At 39.2% G+C, this 27,626-nt stretch overlaps 2 protein-coding genes across 4 annotated transcripts in view; both read right to left on the bottom strand.

Annotated features, from left to right (window-relative positions):
- Nucleotides 1-51: 51 nt before the first annotated feature.
- LOC114247624 (uncharacterized) lies at nucleotides 52-6,538 on the bottom strand. Of its 2 annotated transcripts, XM_028180627.2 has the most exons (6): nucleotides 6,479-6,538; nucleotides 5,275-5,336; nucleotides 4,498-4,686; nucleotides 3,605-3,713; nucleotides 2,359-2,496; nucleotides 52-771 (listed from the first exon to the last, which is right to left on the bottom strand). In XM_028180627.2, the coding sequence occupies exons 1-6, from the start codon at nucleotides 6,482-6,484 to the stop codon at nucleotides 523-525; spliced, it is 753 nt and encodes a 250-aa protein (XP_028036428.2). In that variant the 5' UTR covers nucleotides 6,485-6,538; the 3' UTR covers nucleotides 52-522. The 2 variants fall into 2 exon arrangements, with proteins under 2 accessions (XP_028036428.2, XP_089594316.1); XM_089738190.1 differs by lacking the exon at nucleotides 2,359-2,496 and having other exon boundaries at nucleotides 53-771.
- A 7,174-nt stretch (nucleotides 6,539-13,712) lies between these two features.
- Nucleotides 13,713-27,626, bottom strand: part of LOC114249763 (uncharacterized) — a 28,387-nt gene continuing 14,473 nt past the window's right edge. The window contains exons 1-7 of one of the 2 annotated variants that reach the window (XM_089738213.1): nucleotides 21,708-21,734; nucleotides 20,651-20,682; nucleotides 19,663-19,715; nucleotides 18,455-19,324; nucleotides 17,378-17,519; nucleotides 14,829-14,963; nucleotides 13,713-14,457 (exon numbers count right to left, since the gene is read on the bottom strand). In XM_089738213.1, coding sequence (XP_089594339.1) covers nucleotides 14,332-14,457; nucleotides 14,829-14,963; nucleotides 17,378-17,519; nucleotides 18,455-19,324; nucleotides 19,663-19,715; nucleotides 20,651-20,656 — 1,332 coding nt within the window. In that variant the 5' untranslated portion in view covers nucleotides 20,657-20,682; nucleotides 21,708-21,734 and the 3' untranslated portion in view covers nucleotides 13,713-14,331. Of the gene's footprint in view, nucleotides 14,458-14,828; nucleotides 14,964-17,377; nucleotides 17,520-18,454; nucleotides 19,325-19,662; nucleotides 19,716-20,650; nucleotides 20,683-21,707; nucleotides 21,735-27,626 lie in introns of those variants that run through there. The other variant, XM_089738214.1, reaches the window with a different exon arrangement.

Raw genomic sequence — 27,626 nt, forward strand, 5'->3', positions numbered from 1 at the left:
ATCGATGACTAAAAGAAAAACTGTTTATGATTCAATATTTATTTAACATATACATAATATAGAACATTTACCAAAATGGCGTGTGAAATAAAAATTCATAATGAGATATAAGGCGGTCAGCGCAAAAATGGCCCAATCTGGCCTTAAGGTTTATTTTTTCATTATTTTGAATCTGAGTAGGCAAAAAAACAATACGCGCAAAAATAATGGTTACAGAGCCATCTGTTATCTATGGGCGAAACTATGAATAGGCCGGTTTTGCATCAAAATAAATTTTATTTTAAATAAATTGCAATATACAATTATGCAATTCATGATTATGAATGATTTTACGCTGACGGCCACATATATAAATAGAATTTCGATGTAAAACGCGACTTTGACTTTGAATTTCAGTTGAAGATCGGAACTATATAATCCTCTATGTTTCAATTATTCATCGAGTTATTTTAAAATTCAAAGTCAATTTCCATATTTACTTTAAATCGAATACGGAATATACAAAACTAGGACACACGGTGGTCAGTATCCGTTGCGGGATTTCCCATTGTGGGCGTGTTCGCCGTTGCGTCCGAAGCCGGCGTGATGCGAGAAGTCGCCATGCGACTCCGAATCGTGGCCGTTGTGGTTGCCATGGAAACCGTTCGCACCATTACCGTCGTAGCCAGCGTGATTGTTCGCGTTCGCGTCGTATCCGGATCGCGAGTCCTCGGAGTCTTCGTAAGAAATGTGCGGCTTAAAACCGCGCTCGTCGGCCTGGTAGCTCACGGTCTGAAACAAAGATTTAAACTTAATCCTTAAACAGACCGAGAATTTTCACGCGTTAGAAATATAAAAAAAAAGGAATGTGTGGTTTTATGAAACCACGGTAAAAGTGAAACTTTTTTTCACATTATAGACATTTAACTCTGACAAACAACATTTACATTAAACACTGACAAAAACAAACAAAATAGCGTGGAGTCTATACACTACACGGTCAACTGCGAACTATAGGTGCCGCCATATTGGCCTTGGCTGCTCTGACGAGCGCCTTTCACTTTATCCCTACTCCGCGGCCGACCGTCACGCGACATGCAACACACAGACGAAAAACTTTGAGACGATGTAAACGAATATCAATAATATTTTCGAGTATTTTTTGCAGTTTCGTCATCGAAGTACTTTTAGTGATTCTGGGTTTTTGTGAGGCAATACACATGCAATAAGGGCGACTGTCCTTTTCCTCTGACGTGCAATTTGAACGCTAGAAACTCGGATCGCATTTCAATCGGGATGTGTACGTGAAAACAATACAACGCCCCCATTCCTCGCTGTCACAGCGTGAGTTTACAAAGATTAACCCTCTATTATCACTATTATTTTTACGAGCCGACGCCATGCAAATCTTGATGTACCTACCAAAGAAAATAACAATTTGTTTATTGTTAAATTGTGACCTTGATCTTGCTGTTAAAAAGTAATACAAACATACTTGGCTCGTTAAACACGTAAAACATCATAATTACAAACAATAAAATTACGATGAAGTAATTATATTAATAATTTTAATGAAATCTCATTAGGATTCATTTCTGTGAATACGCCATCTAAATTCTACATCTAAAAGCAAAAAATGTCAATCGATGCCGGCCGCACCGCCTTGACTATACAGGGTGATTTCTGATTGTGTTACTGATATAGAGCAATTCCAGATACAGGATGATTCAATGTGATCATATCACACACGATAAAACTTAGCAATACATCATTTAATATACTTTTTTATTAAGCTTTAAACAGCCTACGTTAACGTTAATATGCTTTTATTATTGTTTAGATGGGTGGACGAGTTCGCGGCCCATCTGGTGTTAAGTGGTTACCGAAGCACATAGGCATCACAGTGTGACTGCCGCCACACATCTTGAGACTTGAGGTCAATCTTTCGATTGGAATTACGCGATTTTCTTTTGTTTTTGAAAATTTGATTTTTTGCGTAAATAGCAAATATTACACAACAATTATCTTAACTATTGAATGTTAATGGTTTGTTGAATTACACACTGGATATCCTATCGTTTTTCTATCTCTATGTCCTTTGAAGTTATTTAACTGATAGCATTGCAACGCCTACAAACCCTCCATGAATGTGTGATAAATCCCTTTTTTTTAATTGCCCTTGTAGGCAGACGTGCGCACGGCCCACCTGATGGTGAGTGGTTACCGTCGCCTATGGACTTCAGCAATGCCAGGGGCAAAGCCAAGCCGCTGCCTACCGATACCGATCGCTTTACTACCAAATGTTTGAAGGACCAATGTTAGTTAATTAAGTTAATGAGTGATGTTTTATGTACGAGAAGCAATTGTTTCACGGAGTACCTGCTTACGACCATCGGGCAGGACAACGTGATACTCCCCTTGGGCGTGTTCCTCGTGTCTCTCCTCTTGATGCCCGAATTCCGTGCCCTCGAAATGGTCATTGACCATATAACCGAAGTTGTAGTTGGCCGGTTCGCTCTGCAAATGATGAGGGGCGGTAATGGGCAGCGAATGATGGCCAAAGGTACGAAGCATGAGGCGCAGTGGAAAAGCGTGGTCAATATTAACACGGCGATTTAAATAGCTTCTCTGTCCCGCGTCTATGATTGATGTATGGAGGGTAGAGGTAAGGAGAACCGTCTCTGTGTGTGAAAAGTGTCCGTTAAAATCTGCTAAATAAAGGTGGCGCTACAGTAGCAACCGGGTAAATTTTAAAAAAGACACTGGAAGTTATTAGAATAAGTTAGAGAAATAATAAAGGACGAAAGAACTGTAAGCACTACACAAATTACAAAAAGTATTTTATTTAAAGCTGATAAGAAAATGTAATCAATGTCTCCACGTTTTACCACAGCGATAATTTTAGGTTATACTGACGAAATTATGTGAGGTCTTGTATAATACACTGTCACTAACTACTCTAGACATTAAATATATTAAATTTCCTAACTCAGCATACTTCAATCAGTTAACAACTGCTCAATTCATATCATACCCTGTGCCTATGCTAGCGCCATTCTGGAGGATTTTTTAACTGTTACTTAGTGCTGAAAGTGGGACACTTTTTCAAGCTTCTCCCATATGAGACTACTCTCCTTACCTCTACCCTCCATAGATTGATGTTAATTAAGCTGTCGTTTAAGCATTCGCAAGCAAGTTCGTATGTTAAGAGAACAAGAGTGATCTTCTAAAACGACCAAAAGTATCAGCTGCGTGATGATTAAGCAGTTCTCGGTGTATGTGTTTGAGGGGTTGCGAATGATGCATAATATGGACAGTACGTGATAAGCAAAAAAGAAAGTTGTGGGAAAAGCTAGCGGAATCGTCATGAACTTATTAAGATGAAGTTATTGGTTATGGAAATTTATTAATATATTCTTTTGAATACTGTATAAAGTATTATATATATATGTATGTATGTTTGTGTGTATGTATTTGTAACTTAATATAAATTTCATTGCACCTCCCACTATTCACTCTGCACTACCTTTGGTTGACGGGTAGAGAATGCCTTAGGCATTAAGTCCGCCAATGTAAATTTTATATGAAGTGTAATAAATAAATAAATAAGCGTAGTTTAACTTACAGCATCGATTTCCACGGCGTTCCTGCCGAAGGCTGCGGCGTTGTGGTCGTATCCTTGTTGGTCGGCGTGCCTCCCTTGAGCACCAAAGCCATGGCCGTGATGAGAACCCCTGAAGACAAATGAGACGTGAAGAAACATGTACATTTCTTCTATATATTTTTTTATTGCTAAGATGGGTAGACGAGCTCACAGCCCGCCTGGTGTTAAGTGGTTACTGGAGCCCATAGACATCTACAACGTAAATGCGCCACCCACCTTGAGATATAAGTTCAAAGGTCTCAAGTATAGTTACAACGGCTGCCCCACCCTTCAAACCGGAACGCATTACTGCTTCACGGCAGAAATAGGCAGGGTAGTGGAATCTACCCGCGCGGGCTCACAAGAGGTCCTACCACCAGTAATTACGCAAATTATAATTTTGCGGGTTAAATTTTTATTACACGATACCCGTACCCGCCTGAGATTCGAATACCGGTACATCGCTCAACACGAATGCACCGGACGTCTTATCCTTTAGACCACGACGACTACAAGACTAATGACCTAAGCCTTTTGCCTATTTAATTTAGCTTATTAGAATCTCGAAATTACTGTTCCAAGCACACACTCCTCTCATCTACAAAGTTTCTCGCCGGATCTTCTCAGCGGGTCGCGATTCCGTTTCGGTGGTGGATTCTGCGAAGCACTGCTCTTGCTAGAGCTAATGTTAGCAAATTCTCTCAGATTGAGCCCGTGAGCTCACCTACCAGTCCGGGCATAGCTGGAATAACCCCTTAGGCTACCACCGATTAGGTAGGAAGAAAAAAACACACTCTTCTCAAAGGTGAGATCAAGTCGTGGCTGCCGTTACCACTTTCCCGGTCTCTTTCTGATATAGAACTCCGCATCTTTACCTTGCGAATCCATTTCCGTGGATGCTGTCGTCTTCGTGATCGTCATGTCCTGCTTGTCCGTGGCCGAAAGCCCCATGGATTCCCTGACCTTCTAGAGTCCTGGCCGCTACCACTTGAGGGGCACCTCCGAAACCATGAGGGCCTTGGGGATACCCAGCGTTTCTGGTTAACGGAGAAGGCGGGAGGTAGCTGAAACATGGTAAGTTTGATTAGGATTCCCTAACTTCATCTTCCACTTGTTAAAACATTTACAATAAAGACCACATTTCGGTGTGAATTAAAAAAAAAACGATTTTTTTTTTATTGCTTAGTTGGTTGAACGAGCTCACAGCCCACCTGGTGTTAAGCGGTTACCGGAGCCCATAGACGTTTACAACGTAAATGTCGCCACCCACCTTTAGATATGAGTCTAAAGTCTCAGTATAGTTACAACGACTGCCCGGCCCTTCGAACCGAAACGCATTACTGCTTCACGGCGGAAATAGGCAAGGCGGTGGTACCTACCCGTGCGGACTCACAACAATATATTGTTGGTAACGATAATGAGAATAAAATTTGCAGTTTTATTGATTTGCCATCGACTCCTAAACCCGTGGCGCCAAGAAATTTACGCTGATATCAAAGTCTAAGCAGAATCTGTGATATGCAAGAAACTTTTATTTATTGCTTAGTCGGTGTTAAATGGTTACCAGAGCCCATACGCAAGGACGAAGTAAATGTCGTCCTTAAGACATGAGCTCTAATTAAATTAGTTTTTTCAAATTGAAATTCATTTACCTCTTCGAAGGCGGCGGCTCAGCGAAGGCTACTGCGGCCACAACCATTAAAACAACGATGAACTGGTGACAAAAAAAGGTCTTTCAAACAAACAAACAAACAAAAAAACTGTACCTTATTATGTGGCTTAAGAACTAAACTGGAGAGGTGATTCTTGCTAACGAAAATCAGTCGTAATCATTGTGCTTATTGCGAGTTTTTTTTATCTTCTAGCTTACCTTAGTTTGCCGCTAGGGGCGCTGTTCCAGCTCCATACAAATTTGAGTTAACTTTTACGCTATCGAGAACGTTAAAAAACTCGCACTAAGCACCATATATCGGACTAATTTGTCTTTTTATGTAATATATTAAGATAAAGTATTTTTTTATTGCTTAGATCGGTGGACGAGCTTACAGCCCACCTGGTGTTAAGTGGTTACTCGAGCTTATAGACATCTACAACATAAATGCGCCACCCACCTTTAGACATAAGTTCTAAGGTCTCAGTGTGGTTACAACGGCTGCCCTACCCTTCAAACCGAAACACATTACTGCTTCACGGAAAAAACAGGCAGGGTGGTGGTACCTACCCGTGCGGACTCACAAGAGATCCTACTACCAGTAATTACGCAAATAATAATTCCTTCACCGCGGAAGTCACTCGTGAACATTTGTTAAGCACGTATTTCATTAGAAAAATTGGTATCCGCCTGCGGGATTCGAACACCGTTGCATCGCTAGATACGAATACACCGGACGTCTTATCCTTTAGGCCACGACGACTTTAATATTATTGTATCATCATCGGTCCTTGATCTGCATGAAGGATGACCCAAAAGATACTACTACTGGTTGGAACCCTGATAAAGATAAACGAGATCATACAACAAATAAATCAAACAGAGAATTCAAACGGAAAAAAAAATCATGCATCTCGGTTGATCAAGAAAAAAGTAATACGCATAGAAAAATACTGTCGAATTGAGAAACTCCACCTCTTTTAACAAAGTCAAAAAGTATTTTAACATTGTAAAAGTAAAGTAGAGTTTCCCCAAAAAAAAAATTTATAAAAATTATTATTGTCATGTATCTCTTAGAATATTCACAATACAAAATAAAAAAAAATAAAAAAATGCAATTTTCATTCAAACCTTTGTCTCAAAAGTCGAATAAATCGAAAAAAAAAAAACTTTAACCGAAAGCTTAAATAGTACTTTTTCGTTACCTTCATAATGCGAGGTGTTTCGTCTGTGTGTCACAAGTAGAATGATGACTTGTGCTCTGACGTGTTACTTTATATAGTTGACGGTGCCGGCTTGAAATATTACTATCATTAGAACATAAAAGAGCCTGCTTATGTTGCGGATTTAAGGACAGAAATCGGTTGAGTCGCCTTCGTTCTTAAGCTTTTAGGTATGGTATTTTTTCTTTTTGTTAAAATAATAAATTATCTGCAAGAAAATTAAAGCTCACTAAATTATTAAGTTATTGTTAACCCGATATGTACTGTTACTAGTTATATAAAGTAAATTTCAGTTAAATATATTAACTCAATTATTCGATCTTGCTTACGAATCAGACGTGGGACTTCCACCATGACAGAGTAAAATCGAAACACTCGTGTATTTCAATTGGAGTAGAGTTCGACCACTTACCTTTAGGTGGGCGTGGAGTCTATGGGCTGAACTAGCCTCTCAAAACTGTAGGGTCGGCTTTAAAAGAATGGCGAACGAACATTACTTATCTGCAGGGACGTCTTAAACTAGGATGGGGCCATTGGGCACACAAGAATTTGAGGCCCTATTGGAAAGTAAAAAAGCGAATTATAATAATATTTTTTTACTGAGTATGAGACCATTTATTATAGGTAATCAAATACAGTATGTTAAAATATGTCATTAATGATATTAGAATGCTGCTGGTTTTTTGGTTACGATTTCGATAACGGTTTCTTTCGGGTTTTCTGTTGTGCAAAATCTTCTATTACAGGCATAGTATATGTCTTGTAAATACCTTCTGATTACTGATTTGTGAAAAAAGTGTAATGTGCCCGACAAAAATGTTTTGAGAATAAACGTGTGAGAGAAATTGTCGGTCTTTCGGGACCCCTTGAGAATGGGGGCCCTGGGCACGGGCCCCGTGTGCCCTTATGGTAAAGACGGTATTGCTTATCTGCTTAGTGCTATTTGCATGTGTGTTTTATGCTGTAGGTATGCTTTATAATTTCTATACTGTTGGTTTATTATGTGTATGGTATATTGGTATATAAATCATATAATGATTTCATTATAAATGTAAACGGTAGATATATATTGTTAATAGGACACCGCGTCAAGCCTGCTATATCTTTATCCTTTACAGATTTTCTGTAAATTGCTTGTGGACTGTTTTTTTTACTGGTGTTTCGGTGTCTAAAAAACATATATAACAATCAATCAATAACCATCAACAGCAAACTAATATTGCTTACTTCTGCCACAAACAAGTTAAGTCTATGGACAAGAATAGCTAATTTGTATTTCTAAAACGATCAATCCAAGCTTTTGTCAGTGCAAAAGCAAATTATGCTTTTGTGAAGCACATTGACCCGTTGCTTCTGTGCTTCAAGGTAACGCATTAATGTAATTTTTTTATATAGACTCAAATGCTCACGACACTATGTCTACCCAAAACGTGACTGCACTGAAATTCAATTCTACCCGATTCTTTCTGATAGCCTGTCTTCACGCCACCACTATTCCCGCCGTCGTTTGGTGGTGAATAGTCCAGTCAGTGGATACTGCTTTATATATCTCATTATACCCGCCAGGCTATCCCGCCAGGCTATCCCGCCAGGCTATCCCGCCAGACTATCCCGCCAGGCTATCCCGCCAGGCTATCCCGCCAGGCTATCCCGCCAGGCTATCCCGCCAGGCTATCCCGCCAGACTATCCCGCCAGGCTATCCCGCCAGGCTATCCCGCCAGACTATCCCGCCAGGCTATCCCGCCAGGCTATCCAAGGGAGAAGTTTTCAAATGTTTTTGCTAAAGCATAATAATCAAATAATCGAAGAATCGATAAAGAAAAAATCGTAAAAAAATTAAGTGTTTTTGTTTTATTAATCTTCTGATCTACACACCACCTTCTAACAAAGTTTCATCGCATTCGCAATACATACAAATATTACATAAATAAATAATAAATACAAAAAAATAATTAACGAAAGTATATTCCACTATATTCTCTGTCCTCAAGGATGCGAATTGTCACGAAGCTTCCTAAGTTCTAACACAACAAGCCTATTCGACCCTATCACTCCAAATTTGTAACACTAGTGTACTAATATAATCGATTTTATATATGTATACATATATGTACATCTTCGCATTATTCAATACAACTAAATACAATAACGTTTTTAGTCTAAAAAGGTTTTTAATATTAACTTTTTTGAGAGATTACTGGTGGCCCGGAGGCCTTTCCAGTTTTACCAGGGCAGGTGGGCGAGCAAGGGCTCAGCCAGGAGGGGTGGGATTTGCTAACAGCTTCCCGAGCGCCTCCAAAGGAGATCTAACAACTCAAGAGCAACTGCTCCGCGAATCAATCTACTACCGGATCAGAATCGCGACCCGCTGAGTAGAACCGGCGAGAAACTCAACGGGCTGATATTTAGGTTAGGTTGCATGTCGAACTCTTTGCCGAGTACGGTTACCGGGGTCCGTTCTCCTAGTGTTATAGCTAAAGGTGTCTAATGCAAGGGTTATTGGATCTGGTGGATCCTTAAGAACGTGTACCAATGTTATAGTAGAACGAACGAACAGAGAATTCAATGGCGAACCAGGAAAATCTATCATTTCCTCACGATCCCCTCTTTAGTTGAGAAGTTTTGATCTAGCGACTTACCCATTGGACATGAGTTCGATACCCGATCGAAGACTGCATTTTTGACAAAGGATATTTAGTATTCTGGGTCTGGATGGATTTTTTCATGCTTCGTATCCAACACTCACAACTAATCTAACATAAGGGTGATTTCTAATTGACCGGTAAGTGTAGGTAAGAAAAAAACAGTCCAAATTCTATTGGTATGCGGTAAAAATGGCTCTGTGCGTTATAAACTCGGAAACAATTTTTAACGTTGTCCCACAATAAAAACAAAATCAATTTGCTTATTACGACGTATCCACAGTAATTTAAGTAAGAGAGGGAGAGAGAGAGAGAGAGAAAGAAAGAGAGAGAAAACATACTTTATTGCACACCAAAATACAATTAACATCAGAAAACAGTCAACAAGCAGATACGTTTGTACAATAGGCGGTCTTATCGTTAAAAGCGATTTCTTCCAGACATCCGTTTAATTACCCGAAATTCTGGACAGATAAAGATACAGCAGGTATGTTGCGGTGTACTATTGAATGATACTGGTGGTAGGATCTCTTGTGAGTCCGCACGGGTTGGTACCACCACCCTGCCTATTTCTGCCGTGAAGCAGTAATGCGTTTCGGTTTGAAGGGCGGGGCAGCCGTTGTAACTTCACCGAGACCTTAGAACTTATCTCAAGGTGGGTGGCGCATTTACGTTGTAGATGTCTATGGGCTCCAGTAACCACTTAACATCAGGTGGGCTGTGAGCTCGTCCACCCACATCAGCAAAAAAAAAAATATTATTAAAGAAAATACATACATACAATAAATAGATATATATCATTCAATATAATATGATATCCCTATAATATGATTCGTTTTTAAGTGACCTTGGTGTACTTAAATGAATCTGACGATGTGATGAATAATGATTTACTGGTGGTAGGACCTCTTGTGAGTCCGTGCGGGTAAATAATTGAACTAAAATACGTGGTTTACATTCTAGAGAAATTTAGCACTACGTCGATACCTATGAATAAAAACTGAATTTAAGCATGTTATACAACATTGATGATATATTATATCAATGATTGTTTTTTTATTATTTTTGGCTGAGGTGGAATTGGATGGTGGATTACTGGTGGGTTTTTTTTCCTACCTAAGCTAATAGCCTTGAGAGGCTATTTCAGCGTAACCTTAACTAGTAGGTCGGCTCACGGGGCTCAAACCGGAGCTCAAACCCTAGCAAGAGCCGTGCTTCGCAAAATCTACCACCGGATCGGAAACGCGATCCGCTGAGTAGATCCGGCGAGAAACTCAGTGGGCTGTGTCTATGGGTTAATTCGCTCGTCGAGCCCTTCGTCGCAAGCGACGGGTTCGGAGATACCATCGCCCTGCCTATTTCAGCCGTGAAGCAGTAATGCGTTTCGGTTTGAAGATCGGGGCAGCCGTCGTACTGTTAAAAGTGAGACCTCACAACTCATGTCTCAAGGTGGGTGGCGGCAATTACGTTGTAGATGTCTAAGGGCGCTGGTAAACACTTAATACCAGGTGGGCCGTGAGCTCGTCCACCCATCTAAGCAATAAAAATTAAATAAAAAAGGGTGTTGGGATGAAATTTTACCTGTACAATTCGTTAAATGTAGTTCAGTCGAAAATTGCATACAGTAGCAGTAGTGTAGTTTAGTTATCTATATATTAATACGTGAAGCAAAAACTTTGTATCCCTTTTTACGAAAATTGCGCGGACGGAGGAGTATGAAATTTTCCACACTTATAGAGAATATAGAGAAGAAGTGCACAATGCTAATATTTTTTTAAAATAATGCATAAAAGATACATTAAATCAATAAAGAAAACATTACACACACTACATACCATGTATTTGACGCACACACGCATGCATACTATTTTTTGTCAAGCTTTTGTTCTTGACGTCTGTTGTCAAATTGAGAATAGATTAAATATTGTTTGTCTTTGTTAATATTTTTTTATAGTGTAGTTTTGGGTAAATTTGTGATTATAGAAGTATAAAATACAATCATAATAGTGTACAAACTTACAATTCCAATTATAGGTATAGTCGAATTTCGACTACTCCGGGACCTCTAGTTCATGTTTAAAACGTGTTTTACGGTTTAATCTCGTATTTGTAAGCTCGCATTACGGTTTTGCGATGCTTTAAATGCTATACAGGTTTCGAGGTTTTATTGCCCTTGTAGGCAGACGAGCATACGGCCCACCTGATGGTGAGTGGTTACCGTCGCCCATCGTTTTCAGCAATGCAAGAAGCAGAGCCAAGCCGCCGCCTACCGTTAAGTACTCTTCACAAGCCTCGTTTGAAGAAGGATATGTCATAGCCCTCGAGAAACACCGTGGAGGGGAGCTCATTCCAAAGTCGGATGGTACGTGGCAAAAAAGATCTCTGGAAGCGCACTGTGGATGACCGCAATGGCTCCAGGTAGTATGGATGAACTCTACTCCGGTGGCGGGCGGTGTGATAGTAAAAACGAGATGATGGTATTCTTCAGAGCACGATTGCCCGATATTGTTCAGGTCGCGAACGATTGTTATATCCATGGACATGTTAATGGTCCAACTTTGAATCATATTATAATGACCTTATTATCATATTGAGGGGTGAATCGAGGGGTGGCTTTGTGGTTTAAGCGTAATTATCGGAACTTTACAGGAGAGTCATTTAAAGTTTAGAATATGGAAAAAATATCATCACTACATAGTATAAAACAAAGTCGCTTTCTCTGTCCCTATATCTGCATGTCCCTATGTATGCTTAAAACTTTAAAACTACGCAACGAATTTTGTTGCGGTTTTTTTTAATAGATAGAGTGATTGAAGAGGAATTTTTATATGTATAATGACATCCATTAAATAGTGGAGAAATCAATAATAAATTACAGTTTCCGAAGCGAAGCGAGGGCGGGTCGCTAGTACCAAAAAAATCTTTAGCTATTTGAATGGAGTAAACATAATTAAAATTCAATTAAAAACATCGAACTGTTGGTGATATCTAATACCAAATAAAACGCACCTTTAATTACAAAGATAAATGTCGCATAATCCACGTCACTACGGATCCTCCCGATCCACTAACGGTGCTTTTAGGTATCGCAAGCACCGGTCATCGTTCTCGTCGAACCCGTCTTTTGCGACGAAGGGCTCGGCGAGTAAGTTAACCCACAGACACAGTCCACTAAGTTTCTCTCCGGATCTTCTCAGTGGGTCGCGTTTCCGATCCGGTGGTAGATTCTGCGAAGCACTGCTCTTGCTAGGGTTCGTGTTAGCAACGTCGTTAGGTTTGAGCCCCGTGAGCTCACCTACTAGTTAAGGTTACGCTAAAATTGTCTCTCTAGACCAGCTTGGGTAGGAAAAGTCGCTTAAACGACATAGCCTTTAACTCCTCAATATACATAATAATTAGGATGGATAAGAACGGAACGATCGAAATGAGCGTGGAATGGAACGTTAAAGTGTGAGTGAGAGAGAACGATAAGAAAGGGAGAAAACAATGTCAATGAAAAAAGCAAGATGGCGGGGACGATTGAGTGAGCAACTTGTTTATAGATGTGATTAAAATTTAAATCGGGATTCTTCAAAAAAGTCTACTAAAGTCTCAGTAAATTCCCATCATTTTACTTGGACGTTACTCATCTCAAATCCATCTAAGTTTCATTCCATTTTATTTCGCTCATTTTAGTCCTATTAAATTAGTTTCAAATAAAATATATTTCCTTTATTTTATGTCATTTAACATAAGATATAAAAATGTATGCCTCTAATATAATATATGTCAAGACTTTATAAATTTGACGCTGGTAACACAGCATCGCAAGAAGAGGATTGCCATAATGAAAAAAAATTAAGACATAAACTATATTTTGGGCACAATTTTATCCATTTCATTCTAACTTAAATAACTATCAAATGTATATAGTTTCTCATATTTCCTCAATATAAAATATTTTTATTACACAAATTTCAAAGTTATCTTCATATGAGTCATACTAATTGATTTTTTGAAATTTAATAATACTGTCAATAATACCTGCGTAATAAATTTGCAGGATTGTTATAATAATAACAATTTTTGATATTGGAAATGTAGAATAAAATAAGCTGAAGAGTTTGTTTGTTTGAACGCGCTAATACCAGGAAGTACTGGTCCAATTTGAAAAATTCTTTCAGTGTTAGATAACCCATTCATTGAGGAAGGCTATAGGCATATATATGACATCACGGTTAGACCAATACAAGTGGAGCACCAATAAAGAATGTTTCAAAATAGGGGTTTAAATAGTTCCTTAACATTCTCTAATTCAAAAATATTTTCACTTTCTACGTAAATGAAGTGGAGGGTAAAATTTAGCGTTATACCAAAGTAACTGTTCCACGCGGACGGAGTCGCGGGCAAAAGCTAGTGTAGAATAACATACCACATATTTTACAAACAGAAAGGACAATTGTAAACGTACAAATAAGGAATTAAGCAATCATTGAGATAGTTATGTCATGAGATTCAGACATACATGTATTTTATAGTCTAGATTAATAAAAACAAATGACATTCAGAAATAAACACAACTTTATTCACATTAAAACTACACACAAGCCTCTTAACAGCGATATTTATGTTTTTTTTTTTTACATTTTTTGACATATTGCTAATTAAATATAATAAATACGTAACGAGTATTTTACAAAGGTGTTGCCATGTTGACGTCGCGGTAAAATCGAATGAAGCATTCTATTCGTTATTCCTACCACTGGCAATGGAGAAAATGCGTGACAAATCGAACGATCTATTAAAACTGAGAAAATATTTAAATCAAAATTCTTCCCAGTAGCAACATAGTTGAAAGAATTGTGTAACTTTCAAGCCGGATCTTCTCAGTGGGTCGCGATTCCGATCCGGTGGTAGATTCAGCGAAGCACTGCTCTTGCTAGGGCCATTGAGCTCACCTACCAATCCGTGATTAGTTGGAATATCCCATACGCTACCAACGAACTAAATTCCCCTAAATTCTCAATGTTGCCAGACTTTAAAATTCTTACTAAAACGATACACAGATTACACTAAAACTTAATTAAAATAGAAACAATAAAAAAAAAGATGGCCGATTTATCTCGCGATTTAATTTCGTTACAATTCATCACCACGTTCCATTCGCCAAGCGCTGATAACGAACGAATCTTATTAGTCTAATGATAATAAGTCTAATAAGGACCGTTCTCAGATTTGGTCAAATCTGATGCGTTGTCGTCATAGCCAAGGTCGGTTTCGACCGGTTCCACTGAGATCCTGGGCTTGAAGCCGCGCTCATCAGCTTCGTACTCTACCACCTGGGAAAGAGAAGGTTTTAGAAACGCTAGAAACTCCCACTTTGAGATATAAGTTGTAAGGCCTCAGTATAGTTACAACGGCTGCCCCACCCTTCAAACCGAAACGCATTACTGCTTCACGGCAGAAATAGGCAGGATGGTGGTACCTACCCGTGCGGACTCACAAGAGGTCCTACCACCAGTAATTTATTATTTATTACACGATATTATTCCTTCACCGTGGAAGTCAATCGTGCACATTTGTTGAGTACGTATTTCATTACAAAAAACTTAAAGGATATATTTCAATTGCCTTCAAGAGTTACCTTTTGAGGATCGCTTCAAAATTTTGATTGGCGATTTTGAAACTAAAAACAATCAAAATAAGTCACCTGTTTAGTGCCATCTGGGAGTACCACGAAATACGTTCCTTCGGCCCGATTCTCTTGTCTCGACTCCGCGTGTCCGAAGTCACTGCCGCTGACATAGTCGTTTACTTTGTAAGCGAAATCGTAGTTGGCCGGTTCCTGGAAGAAAGAGCTCTGAACTATTCCGGGATAGAGAATGGTCTTACGAAAATACAGAGAAACGACTGAAGCGTTGTGACAATTTTATCGTATTAAAAAACTAAATTTTAATGTGAATCTTTATAATAATAACTAGCTGACCCGGCAGACTTCGTAGCGCCTCAATCGATAAATAAAAGACCTAAATTAATGTATAAAATTAACTTAAAACAAACAAAAGGAACCCGTCCGACGGGCGACACACCAAAGGAAAAACAAAATTGCCTATTTTTATTTAATTCCGAGCATTTTCATATTTATCCACTTTTTAAACCTTCTCTGGACTTCCACAAATAATTCAAGATATAGAGGAAGAGGTAGACCTAAGGAGAAATAAATGGATTGCGTGAAAGACGATATGTGTAAGAGGGGAGTGTGCGAAGAAATGGTATATGATAGAGGAGTATGAAGGAGAAGACATGTTGTGCCGACCCCAGGTGACTGGGAGAAGGGCAGGAGAATGATGATGATGTGAGTCGTAGAACTAACTACGGAAGAAGTAAATTCAACTATTGCCTGAATCGCCATAACAATAGTTTCAAGATAATTCAATTACACAACAAGATAACTTTACTGGTGGTAGGACCTATTGTGAGTCCGCGCGGGTAGGTACCACCACCCTGCCTATTTCTGCCATGAGGCGGTAATGCGTTTCGGTTTGATGCGTGTCGTGAATTGCAAGTGAAGTTCCGAACAATAACTTTCGAACAAGTCTCTCGGATTGGGTCCCGTAAGCGCGTCTAGCAGTACGGAGAAACCAAAATAGTTTCTCAAGCATACTGGTAACTAGGTAGTGAGAAAAAAGCTTTTGGACCATCGATCATTTATTTTAGACATTCGATTGAAGATCTTTGTCGATTCCTCTAAATATGTTCTAGATGCGAAACCAAATTAATAGTTAACTCCAAAATTTTGAACAAACAAGTGTGTTACGATATGTTCAGAAACACACACAAACTTTAAACCAAAAAAATATGCTAGTTTCAAACTGAATTGATCTTCCCAATTTTAATATTGAATTTTTATTTATTTAACTAGCTGACCCGGCAGACTTCGTAGTGCCTCAATCGATAAATAAAAGACCTTAAGCTTTTGTATAAAATAAACTTAAAACAAACAAAAGGAATCCGTCCGACGGGGACACATCAAAGAGCGTTTTCATATTTATTTACCTTTTAAACCTTCTATGGACTTCCAAAAAGAATTCAAGACCAAAATTAGCCAAATCGGTCCAGCCGTTCTCGAGTTTTAGTAAGACTAACGAACAGCAATTCATTTTTATATATATAGATTTACTCCCCCCAAAATCGTTGGAAACTGTAAAAGCCGCAATGAACTTACAATTGTGAATTTCATTGCAACTTAAGCAGTTAGAACAACGGGAAAACCAATTCACAAATGGGTCAATTCGTGTCGATAAAAACAAAGAGCATATACGTGTTTTGATTAAAACTTAAATTAAGTGCGTGTTTTTAAGGAAAATATACGTAGTAACCGATCGAATGTTTCTCATTTAATTGAACACTCAATTGTATCACACATTGTGTAACTATGAATAACTAGAGGTCCCGCAGTAGTCGAAATTCGACAATAATTAATTGGAATTGTAAGTTTGTACACTATTATGATTGTATTTTATACTTCTATAATCACAAATTTCGCTAAGACTACACTATAGAAAAATATTAATAAAGACAAACAATATTTAATCTATTCTCAATTTGACAACAGACGTCAAGAACAAAAGTTTGACATAGTATGCATGTGTGTGTGCGTCAAATACATGGTATGTAGTGTGTGTGAGGTTTTCTTTATTGATTTAATGTATCTTTTATGCATTATTTAAAAAAAAAATAGCATTGTCCACTTCTTCTCTATATTCTCCATAAGTGTGGAAAAATTCATACTCCTCCGTCCGCGCAATTTTCGTAAAAAGGGATACAAAGTTTTTGCTTCACGTATTATAACTATGAATAATGACGCGATGGGTTCCAAATCCCACAGATATCAGTTAAACTAATAATAATACGAACTTAAAACGTATTCACGGGTAATTTCTGTAATAATAGTGCAGAAAAAATGAAGCCCGCAATTTTTTTTTTTTTATTGCTTAGATGGGTGGACGAGCTCACAGCCCACCAGGTGTTAAGTGGATACTGGAGCCCGTAGACATCTACAACGCAAATGCGCAACCCACCTTGAGATATAAGTTCTAAGGTCTCAGTATAGCTACAACGGCTGCCCCACCCTTCAAACTGAAACGCATTACTGCTTCACGACAGAAATAGGCACGGTGGTGGTACCTACTACCAATAACGAACCGTGAGCTCGTAAAAGATACTTACATCCAGATCCATATAGGGAATAGCTGTTACCTGATTCAGTTCTTCCAAAGCCGCTCTGGCGTATTCATAGCTCTGGTCGTTTAGGGCCGAATATTGTTCCGGTACACCGTACTGGTCTGATGGCATGGAGTCGCGCGCTGACGGTACGCCATAGGCATGAGAAGGCGACGTTCTGGGACAAGCGGAGCAAGTTATTTTTAACGATATTTATGAAGTAACTAACTGTACCCACCCTTCCGCTTCGGCGAGCATTTAAAATTAACATTATTATTTCTCACCCCCACAAAGATTCTCATCATTAACGCCCACGCAACTGGTGTAGGGAGTCCAACACTCATATAAATATTAGCCTATCCAATAAGTACATGTATTTTCTACATGGATACCAAGTTTCAAGTCAAGCGGATGCATGGTTCAGTAGTTATAACGGAACATCCGTAAAAACCACTGTAGATTTATATAGATTTGATACATTGTCATGTTATTTATGTTCTTCTTTTCCTTATACTACTTTAGGGGGATCGGCTCCTTTTTGTTATCTGCGTCAGGAATTTCGATTCTGGATTGTTACACTGTCAAGCTGGGCGTTTTTAAGTGTTGGTCATATTGAGCCACAATGCCCAGGGGTGCTTATTTCTAGGCCCTTCTTCAGACAGTTCCAGCGCCCAATGACCCACGTAATCTCTAAGTTTCACGTACCATCTAAGACGAGTCTCTGTGAGTTTGTGAACCATTGCGGTGACCTTAGAAATTCCCCTTACGATTTCATTTCTCCCCAATCGAGTCTGATTACACTACTTGAATTGAACGCAATTTTGCAACAAAATAATAATAATCAATCACCAGTACGGAATGTTGTGGCGTGTACATCTTCGGACGAAAATCGAAATGAGTCCTCAGCCTAAACAGCGACTTGGTCATGACAGCAAACGGCAGTTAATAAGCAACGGTAACCGTTCACTATTGATTGGTCATCTAATAATAAAGAAAGTGGTCGGTCTTTCGCTTCTTATATATATTTTTCTTATATATAATTATAGTTTAGAATGACTACTTAAACATTACAATATTAATCCCGCAACCCACATGAGAATATAAGAAACAAACCTGCCAGATGCATAAGTAGATGCAATAGCCTTAGTCTTCAGATCAGAATCAGTGGGAGCTCCGTATTCTTGAGATAATCCCCTGGCGGAAGGTGTTCCATATGTCTCTGACAAGCCTCTCTGACTCGGTGTACCGTACGTTGAAGACAATGATTTGAATCCTTGAGAAGCACTAGGTACACCGTACGAAGTGGACGGAGAATCGAACTGTCCTGATTTAGGGGCGCCGTAGCTTTGAGAAGGTGAATTTCTGGCGGCAAAAGATTTGAAAGAATTCTTTGGAGCGCCGTAACTTTGAGAAACGCCGTTCGAACGGCCTGAAGGCACACCATATTTGCGAGATAACGCTTGATTGCGGGCTTGTTTCTGAGAGCGATGGTCATGGTTTCTTTGAGGCACGCCGTAATTCTCTGAAGGTGTACGTACTTCAGGGGTACCATATTGAGATGACGGTGCATGTTCCACTGCATAAGAGTCAACGTTCACCCCGGAAAAGTCCTGGGGAGGTCCATATTCTAGAGACGGAGAGCCACGAGCATTAGGAGCACCGTAAACTTGAGATGGTTTTGAATTGGCACGAGCGTTAGGTAGACCGTAGTCTTGGGAAAGTTTGAGATTTGATCGAGATTTAGGCGCTCCATACTCTTGGGATAGACTACGGCTAGGTAGACCGTATTCCTGGGACGCCCTCCCCGAAGATGGAAGATAGTTTAATGAAGATTTGGCGCTTGGGGGGCCGTATTCTGTTGAAGGGGTATTTCGGAAAGAGCCGGTTTGAGGTACCCCGTACTCTTGAGACAGAGATCTTTGGAATTCGTCGTCGCCATGGTCGTGGTCGTGGTGGGATGATCTCGATAACGAATAACTGTCACTGAAATCATATAATTTGATAAATTTTAATTCGATTTTTTTTTTCATCTTTGTAGATGAGTTTCTTAATAGTAAGAAAAGCAATTGAACAATTCGAATCCTATTTCTAAATAAAAGCAAAGGGGCATGTGAAATGGTGAAATGGAACATTACAGGCTGAGCTATATAACCAATCGATCAATCAAAACAACAAAATAAAAAAATATAAAAAAATCAATCAAAAGCCCTTTATCTTGAACCTTTAGGACTCTCGATTTAGTTTTTGTGATATGATTTGATACCCGGTATTATAATATCGACTCTTATATATTATGATGTTATGTCGAAATGGTAACTTACACAGGTGGCTCGGCTAAAACAGCAGACAGCAAGCAAAGCAGTGGAATGATAACCTGGAATGTATTAAATTCGAAATAATTAATCCATAAGAATAGTATAAAACAAAGTCGCTTTCTCTGTCCCTATATCCCTATGTATGCTTTTAAGTCTTTAAAACTACGCAACGGATTTTGATGCGGTTTTTTTTAATAGATAGAGTGATTGAAGAGGAAGGTTTATATGTATAATAACATCCATTAAATAGTGGAGAAATCAATAATAAATTTCAGATTCCGAAGCGAAGCGAAGGCAGGTCGCTAGTTAATCCATAAGACGAATGTTTTTGAATTGTGCGCTTCGGAAAATTGGACATGGAATTATTGGCTAATTTTAAGATGTTTGTGCTTACTGCGGGATCGATTTTTGAGCGACTTTCCGGCAGAGCGTATGAGGCCTTTTCGAGGCAAGATTTAACTTTTTTACAGTGGCTATGAGACCGGATAGGCCTCAAAAAGGACCATTATTGAATATACCCATAGAAATGTCGTCTTGTCGTCTGTCGAAAAATACTCGTCTCCCACAAAAAGCGATAGAATGCGGCTTTGACGACCACACCAGGGAACAGTCGCGTATGGGCCTAAATCGTATAACGCAGTTGACGTGTTAACTATACAGCATACATTTTTAATACGCTTTTATTAGCTTCAGACGTATGTATGTAATGGAATCTTTGAACATGATTTTGACCCCCTTCAAAACGTCGGATTAACTCGAAATTCGGTATACTTATTAAGGAACGATGACAATTCAATATTTAAAAAAATTAAAAAAAAGTTGAAAAAATTGAAATTCAATTAAGTAAAAAATAGATAATAATAAATTTTAATAAATTTGAATTAAAAATAGTGTAAGAAAAATTAATTTATTGTAAAAAAGCGTGTTTCATGTTAAACAAAAACAAGTTTCAATTAAGACAGAGTACCTACATAAGAACCATCATAAAACATACCTTCATTCTGATGTTATTCAAGATCAGTAAATCTGTAACAAAAAAAAAACACAATTAAATTTAATTTCAGGAAGTTAATTTCTTAAGCTATGCCGATTTTCGGGAACTTATAGCTTTTAAAACTATTTTTTTTATTGGCGTTCTCCAGAATCTTAGGTGAGCATAGAGACAAAGCTATCAAACGGCTACCTATAATAAGCACCGCATTTGGGGAATTGGGTAAGGGCGCAGAAGAGCACTAACCGCATTAAGCATCAACTAAAGTCCGATGACCGTGACTTAATTCGTGAAAGGCAGATACCAACATAACTTCTAGCTGCTGCTAATATTTCCTGATCCGCCTCAAGAAACGTGAGATCACCAAACGTGGGCATTTCGATCGCCGGTCCTATCTATAGGTGGCTGTATCCAGCGACTTTGACAGAGCCAAAACTCGGCCTCCTATTCCCCGGTAACCTTCTTGTTATTTTTGCAAAACCGTGCAGATTTAGAACCCGTTCTTTTCAAAACCCCCCCCTAAAATATAGGTTCATAGCTATTTTATGCATTAAATTGGAACCGATGATTGATTTGGCAGGAATAAGCTGTGGTCTATTTTTTGAGACGATTTTGGGTGGCATTTTTTGTGTTTTATTTGCCTTGATAGGTGAACCTTGAGAGATGAGGTCGAAATTTCAATTTTATTGCTTAACGTCTCTCACCATTATGAGAAAGCTTTACTGTTTCCAAAGATAAATAGGCAGGGTCCGTGGTACCTACAAGTGTGGACCTTACAATACGTTCTGCCACCAAGGACCATATACCTTTTCTTGCCTTGTCTGGCCTTGGTCTTGGAAAGTCAGGGGTGGTATGGAAATCAAACGATACCACAAACCCATAAAGCACGAGCGTACAAGGGTGGCAGGACAGGGGTGAAATGGGGTAAGCAATACGTTTCATCAGTAAAAGATACCTCGAACGCAAATAAAGCTTGCGTTACAAATCGCAACAATACGTCACAAAACTTTCTCACGCAAACGTAGCTTTAAAAAAAGCTTAACTTAAAATCTGTATCTACCTGCGCGGTATGAAGAAGCAACCTCTGACCGTTGACTGTTGCTATCTCCAAACAAATCCCACCTATTTATACGGATCTATTGCCATCACGAAGGGTACAGTATACCAAACAAATATCACTATCAAACATTTAAAATTCAATCGATTTAAGACTTCATGCGCTTGGCAATAAGACGCATGCCGTTGTTTCGTATTACGCCGATCGATTTGGTAATGATATTCATTGTCTGTTTGATAGTACACGTGTTTGTGGCGACATAAATAAATTAGTTCAGATACAATGTAATCGTTCGTGTTAGCATCAAGATTACGAGACGCAGATTCCTAAGGACGCATTCTGAGATGATCCGTTATGGTGTCAGCCTCGTCTTGACGATGAAGGTTTGAGGATAGTATCGCTCTTCGACTTCCGCGAGAGGTGGACATGATAAAACCAGTTTTTAAATTTTCAAATTCAAATTCAAATTCAAAATCATTTATTTCAACTTGGATGCCATCAAAAACACACTTGTTGAATGTCAAAATGTAAAAGAAAATGCTAACTCTACCACCGGTTCCAAAAAAAGCCACAGTCCTGAGAAGAACCGGCGAAACAAACTCAGCGGGCTTTTTTTTTTTTTTTTGTATTTTCTCAACTATTTTCTTTTTTTTTTTTTAAACAAGAAAACATATTACAGTATACGAAAAAACAAGTCAAAAAAAATACAATTCAAATAAATAATAATAATAATGAAAAATGAAAAGGCCAGGAGCGAACGCCTCATTCCCACGTAGTGCCATCTAGTAAAAAATCCTTAACTTTATAATATGCCTTGTTGCACAAACGTTCCTTGACAGTTTTCTTAAATTTATGAACAGGTAGTAGTTGAACGTTTTGTGGGATCTTGTTGAAAAGCTGTACACCCAGCCCCCTGAAAGAGTTGCTTATTTTCTTCATTCGAGCCGCCGGCAACGCAAGCCTATGTTTGTTCCTAGTGTTCACATTATGCAAATCGCAGACTCTGGGGAATTCTACAATGTTTTTACGCATGTACAATAAATTTTCAAAAATGTATTGGGACGCTAAAGTTAGAATTTTGATTTCTTTAAACTTGTCCCTCAAGGATTCCCTCGGGTGCATATTATAAATAGCACGAATAGCCCTCTTCTGCAGGATGAAAATAGTTTCGACATCGGCAGCATTGCCCCATAGCAAAATGTCATAGGACATAACACTATGAAAATAACTGAAATAAACTAGACGTGCCGTATCTTCATCAGTATACGTTCGTATTTTTTTTACCGCAAACGCTGCAGAACTAAGTCTATTCGCTTCTTCTTCTTCTTCTTCGTCGCTTTCTTCATTGCTGAAGGTCGTGTCCCTGAAACTTGACCGTTGCCTGTCTCGTGAGCTGTTTCCATCTCGTCCGGTCCTCAGCTGCTCGAATGGCGGTTACGACTATTATTCTATTCTATTCGCTAACTTGCATTTTAATCGCAGTATTTCTAGTATTTCGGATCGCAAAAGTTCTAAGGCTGTTCACACCGTAAGACATGGGGTCAAGTCTTAATTGTACCTCTTGACCATTGTTAAACTCATAAATGCCTAACGCGTGAAAGTTTGGCGGCAGAAATAAGCCAAGATAGTGGTACATATGCGTGCGAACTCTAAATGTAAAACCAATTCCATGAGGAGTGCTCCGACGAATTCATTGCGATTGTCTTCTTTTTTTGCCACCACACCACCCGCCTAAGAGCAAATAAACTCTGCATAAATAAATTTCTCCTAACTCAAAATTGTTGTTACGCACCCGTCTTCTGGTACCGATCTTTTTTTTTTCAAAATGGTCAAAAACACCATGTTTCTAAAATGCATTTAGACATTAAGCTACCGTTTTGCTGGAGTCATGGTCAAGACGGCTGGCTGATCCTTCGGCTGGTCGTAGGACCGTCGAGGCGATTCGCCCGGTCCTTGTGGATTGGGTGAATCGTGACAGAGGACGCCTCACTTTCCGGCTCACGCAGGTGCTCACTGGGCATGGTTGCTTCGGTGAGTTCCTGCACCGGATCAGAGCCGAGCCGACGGCAGAGTGCCACCATTGTGATTGCGACTTGGACACGGCAGAGCATACGCTCGTCGCCTGCCCCGCATGGGAGGGGTGGTGCCGTGTCCTCGTCGCAAAAGTAGGAAACGACTTGTCGTTGCCGAGTGTTGTGGCATCGATGCTCGGCGACGACGAGTAGTGGAAGGCGATGCTCGACTTCTGTGAGTGCACCATCTCGCAGAAGGAGGCGGCGGGGCGCGTGAGAGACGTACAATCCCGCCGCCGTCGAGCGGGGGCCAGGGAGGCGGATCTCGCCCAAGCCCTGGCCCTCTAAGTGTTTCGGGTCCCCCCTCACATGTCGGTCTGGGGACCGGCGAGGGGAGCCTAAGAAGACGACGTGCAAGCTGCTCTGCACGCGTTTTACGCAAGAGCATCCGGGTGATGGAAGGCCGGCTATCCTCGACCCACGCTGGTTCTGGTCCAGCGGGGTATTCCGTAGGATAGCTCACTCTAACCGGTGCCATCTAGGCGGGCTTCGGATAGCCTGCCAACCGAGAGGGCTGGTGGTCGTGGCGCCGACGACCGCCGGTCCGGCGTCCCGAGGGGGAGAGTTGGTTGTTGAGCGACAGGAGGTTTTAGTCAGTTCGACTCTGACATGCTCCGCCCTCTATCCCCAGTGGAGGGCGGTAGTCCGGCGATTTCCTCCTGACCAAAAAATAAATTTAATTTTAAAAAACTAACTAGGTATAAGACACACACTTAAATTGGAAACCGAACTGATGAATAACTCAATTATTTTTTATCTCTACGATAATGGTCAGGATATTAGAGCGTAGTTAGAAAAAATATTGTATCGTCATCGTGGTCCTTGATGCGTGTGCAAAATTTTCCAGTTATTCCAACGTCTTGAAGGCGATAAAAATGACGTTCAAAGATATCATTACATACAAACATATCGAGCTAATATTGCTAATAAAGGTGTTAACGCCTACTAAATTTTAATGAGCAATGTTGAAATTTTTATTTATGTTTACCTACACCATTACACTTTAATTAATAGCCATGCCAAGCTAACTTGTTCGCAACATAAAAATTTAGAAAAACCTGTAGGAAAATACAAGCCTAAGATCGATTTGAAAGTTTTCAAGAAACCCAAGCTTACAACAAAAGGCGTATTAATATAAAAATGATGTGTGGCGTCGTGGGACACCGGATAGGAACGAAGTTCCTTATTATAAAAATATTAATTTTAAGTTCTATTCGAGGTATAAAGATATGATTTTTTTATTGATAAAAATGAAATAAAAACTACTTTACAAAGTTATCAATTTTATTTTATTTACAATTATTTATAAAAAATATATAATAATAATATACAAAGAAACAGCTATTTATATGAATAATTATAATAACCGTCATCACGTAGACTATACATTGGACACTGTATAGCCATCATACTAAGACTATACATCAATAATAAAAAAATTACGTTACGGACGTTTCCCGATTAGGGTACCCCTCCGCATCGTCCCATAAGGAACTTCGTTCCAAAATGTTAGTATTTTTCTATGTTTGAGTTCAGTCATTTCGCCTATACGCCCTTGCAGACGAGCATATGGCTCACCTGATGGTGAGTGGTTACCGTCGCCCATGGACTTCAGCAATGCCAGGGGCAGAGCCAAGCCACTGCCTACCGCAGTTCGTCAGGTTGTGCTCGCATAGCCCTCCAAGGTTACCTACCACCAGTTTATGTAAGAAAATTCATGTATTTAACAGTTGGTAGGATTTATTTATTTATTTAATATATTTTGTACACACAGCTGTTAGAAAAGACACGTCAATAATGATACAGAGTACAAGGGCACTACTTATTTCATGCTGAAATCTCTTCCAGTAGGCCCGCAAAAGGAAAGAAGAATTAGGAACACAAACCTAGAGCATACAGTAAACATTACATATAATAATATATACATATAACAAGATACAAAACAATATATATACATACAAATACACACACACACACACACATACATATATATAACATACACACATATACTTACTTTATATTATAATACATTATACAAATATATATAATTTATTTAAGATGGTAAGGATAAATAATGTTCCATAACAGATTTCTTGAACGCTGCTATGGTTTTGCACGCTCGTATGCTTGGAGGGAGGGAATTCCAAAGTATAACTGCTTGTACAGAAAATGATTTTGCGTAAGCATCTGTTTTATGAACATGGCAATTGAGGAGAGTTTTTAGTTAGTTAGTTAGAGTTAGAGTTGAGGAGAGGATTTCCATTTAATTACATTTAAATATGTAATTTGGCGTAATTGAGCGAATCTGTTTTTTTATTGGTTATATAGGTGGACGAGCTCACGGCCCACCTGGTGTTAAGTGCCCATAGACATCAATAACGTAAATGCCGCTACCCACCTTGAGACATGATTTCTAAGGTCTCACTTTTAACAGTAGGTACAACAGCTACCCCGCCCTTCAAACCGAAACGCAATACTGCTTCACGGCAGAAATGGGTAGGGTGGTGGTACCTACCAGTGCGGGCTTCCAACACGTCCACCACGTAACCACTTACGATCAGATGGGCCGTATGCTCGTCTGCCTGTCGGACAATAAAAAAAAGAAAGAAAAAAAGCGATAAAACCGCCTATTGTACAAACGTTGCTTGTTGATTGTTTTCTGATATTGTGTTTTGGTGTGCAATAAAGTATGTTCTCTTTCTCTCAAAAAAAAAAAACTGAAGTATTGATATATCGTGGAAACTTAGCTAATATTCTTAAAGCAAACCCTAACTTTTAAGATCTTTTCAACCAATTAACACGAGTACTAAAGATAAATTTAAGATCTGGAAAATTTACTGGTGGTAGGACCTCTTGTAAGTCTGCGCGGGTAGGTACCACCGCCCCGCCTATTTCTGCCGTGAAGCAGTAATGCGTTTCGGTTTGAAGGGTGGGGCAGCCGTTGTAACTATACTTGAGACCTTAGAACTTATATCTCAAGGTGGGTGGCGCATTTACGTCGTAGATGTCTATGGGCTCCAGTAACCACTTAACACCAGGTCCAACCATCTAAGCAATAAAAAAAAAGAAAAAAAAAGCCATTCATTCTAGATAGGCATAATTTAATTCAATGACACGCTATATATTAGCCTTTTATGTAGGTATGTAACGAAATGTTTGAATGTCATTTCCGCCGACTTCAAGACGTCATATTAACTTGAAAATTTGCGCACGCATCCAGGACCCATGTCGAAACAATAGTTTTATTTTTATTGTTTAGATGGGTGGATGAGCTCACCGCCCACCTGGTGTTAAGTGGTTACCGGAGCCCATAAACATCTATAACGTAAATGCCGCCACTCACCTTGAGAGATGAGTTCTAAGGTTTCAGTATAGTTACAACGGCTGCCCCACTCTTCAAACCGAAATGCATTACTGCTTCACGGCAGAAGTAGACAGGGCGGTGGTACCTACCCGCGCGGACTCATAAGAGGTCCAGTGAAAATAACTTCGGAAAATAAATAACTGTCAGCTCGGCTTACCTTATACAACGTGTTAGAAAATACCACGTAAAAAATATAATTAATTATCAAAAGTCAAAAATTTTGTCAACCCTAGTAAGCTGTCATGTCGGGAAACCAGATTATTTACCAGAAAGGCCTACGTACCTATTTTACCTAATAATTGTCTACTTTAATAATTTTTCTATTTTTCATTCATAAATGCTTGCTACCTCAATATAAGGACGTCATTATACTCAAGTACTGGCTTCAAAAAATGTCAAGTTGGAAAAAAAAATATGTTGTCAATTACAAATCTTCTAATCGATATCCTACAACTGTCTCGATTTTTTCTTTTTCAATATATTTTG

This window comes from Bombyx mandarina, chromosome 24 (assembly GCF_030267445.1).
Source record: "Bombyx mandarina strain Sakado chromosome 24, ASM3026744v2".
Taxonomy (NCBI): domain Eukaryota; kingdom Metazoa; phylum Arthropoda; class Insecta; order Lepidoptera; family Bombycidae; genus Bombyx; species Bombyx mandarina.

Bases quoted from the DNA above. Each gene is read 5' to 3' on its own strand.
- LOC114247624 (XM_028180627.2), bottom strand. The intron at 4,687-5,274 runs GTAAATGAATTT...ACCATGTTTCAG, and splicing joins GAGCCGCCGCCTTCGAAGAG to CTACCTCCCGCCTTCTCCGT. The intron at 772-2,358 runs GTACTCCGTGAA...TCTTTGTTTCAG, and splicing joins TGCCCGATGGTCGTAAGCAG to ACCGTGAGCTACCAGGCCGA.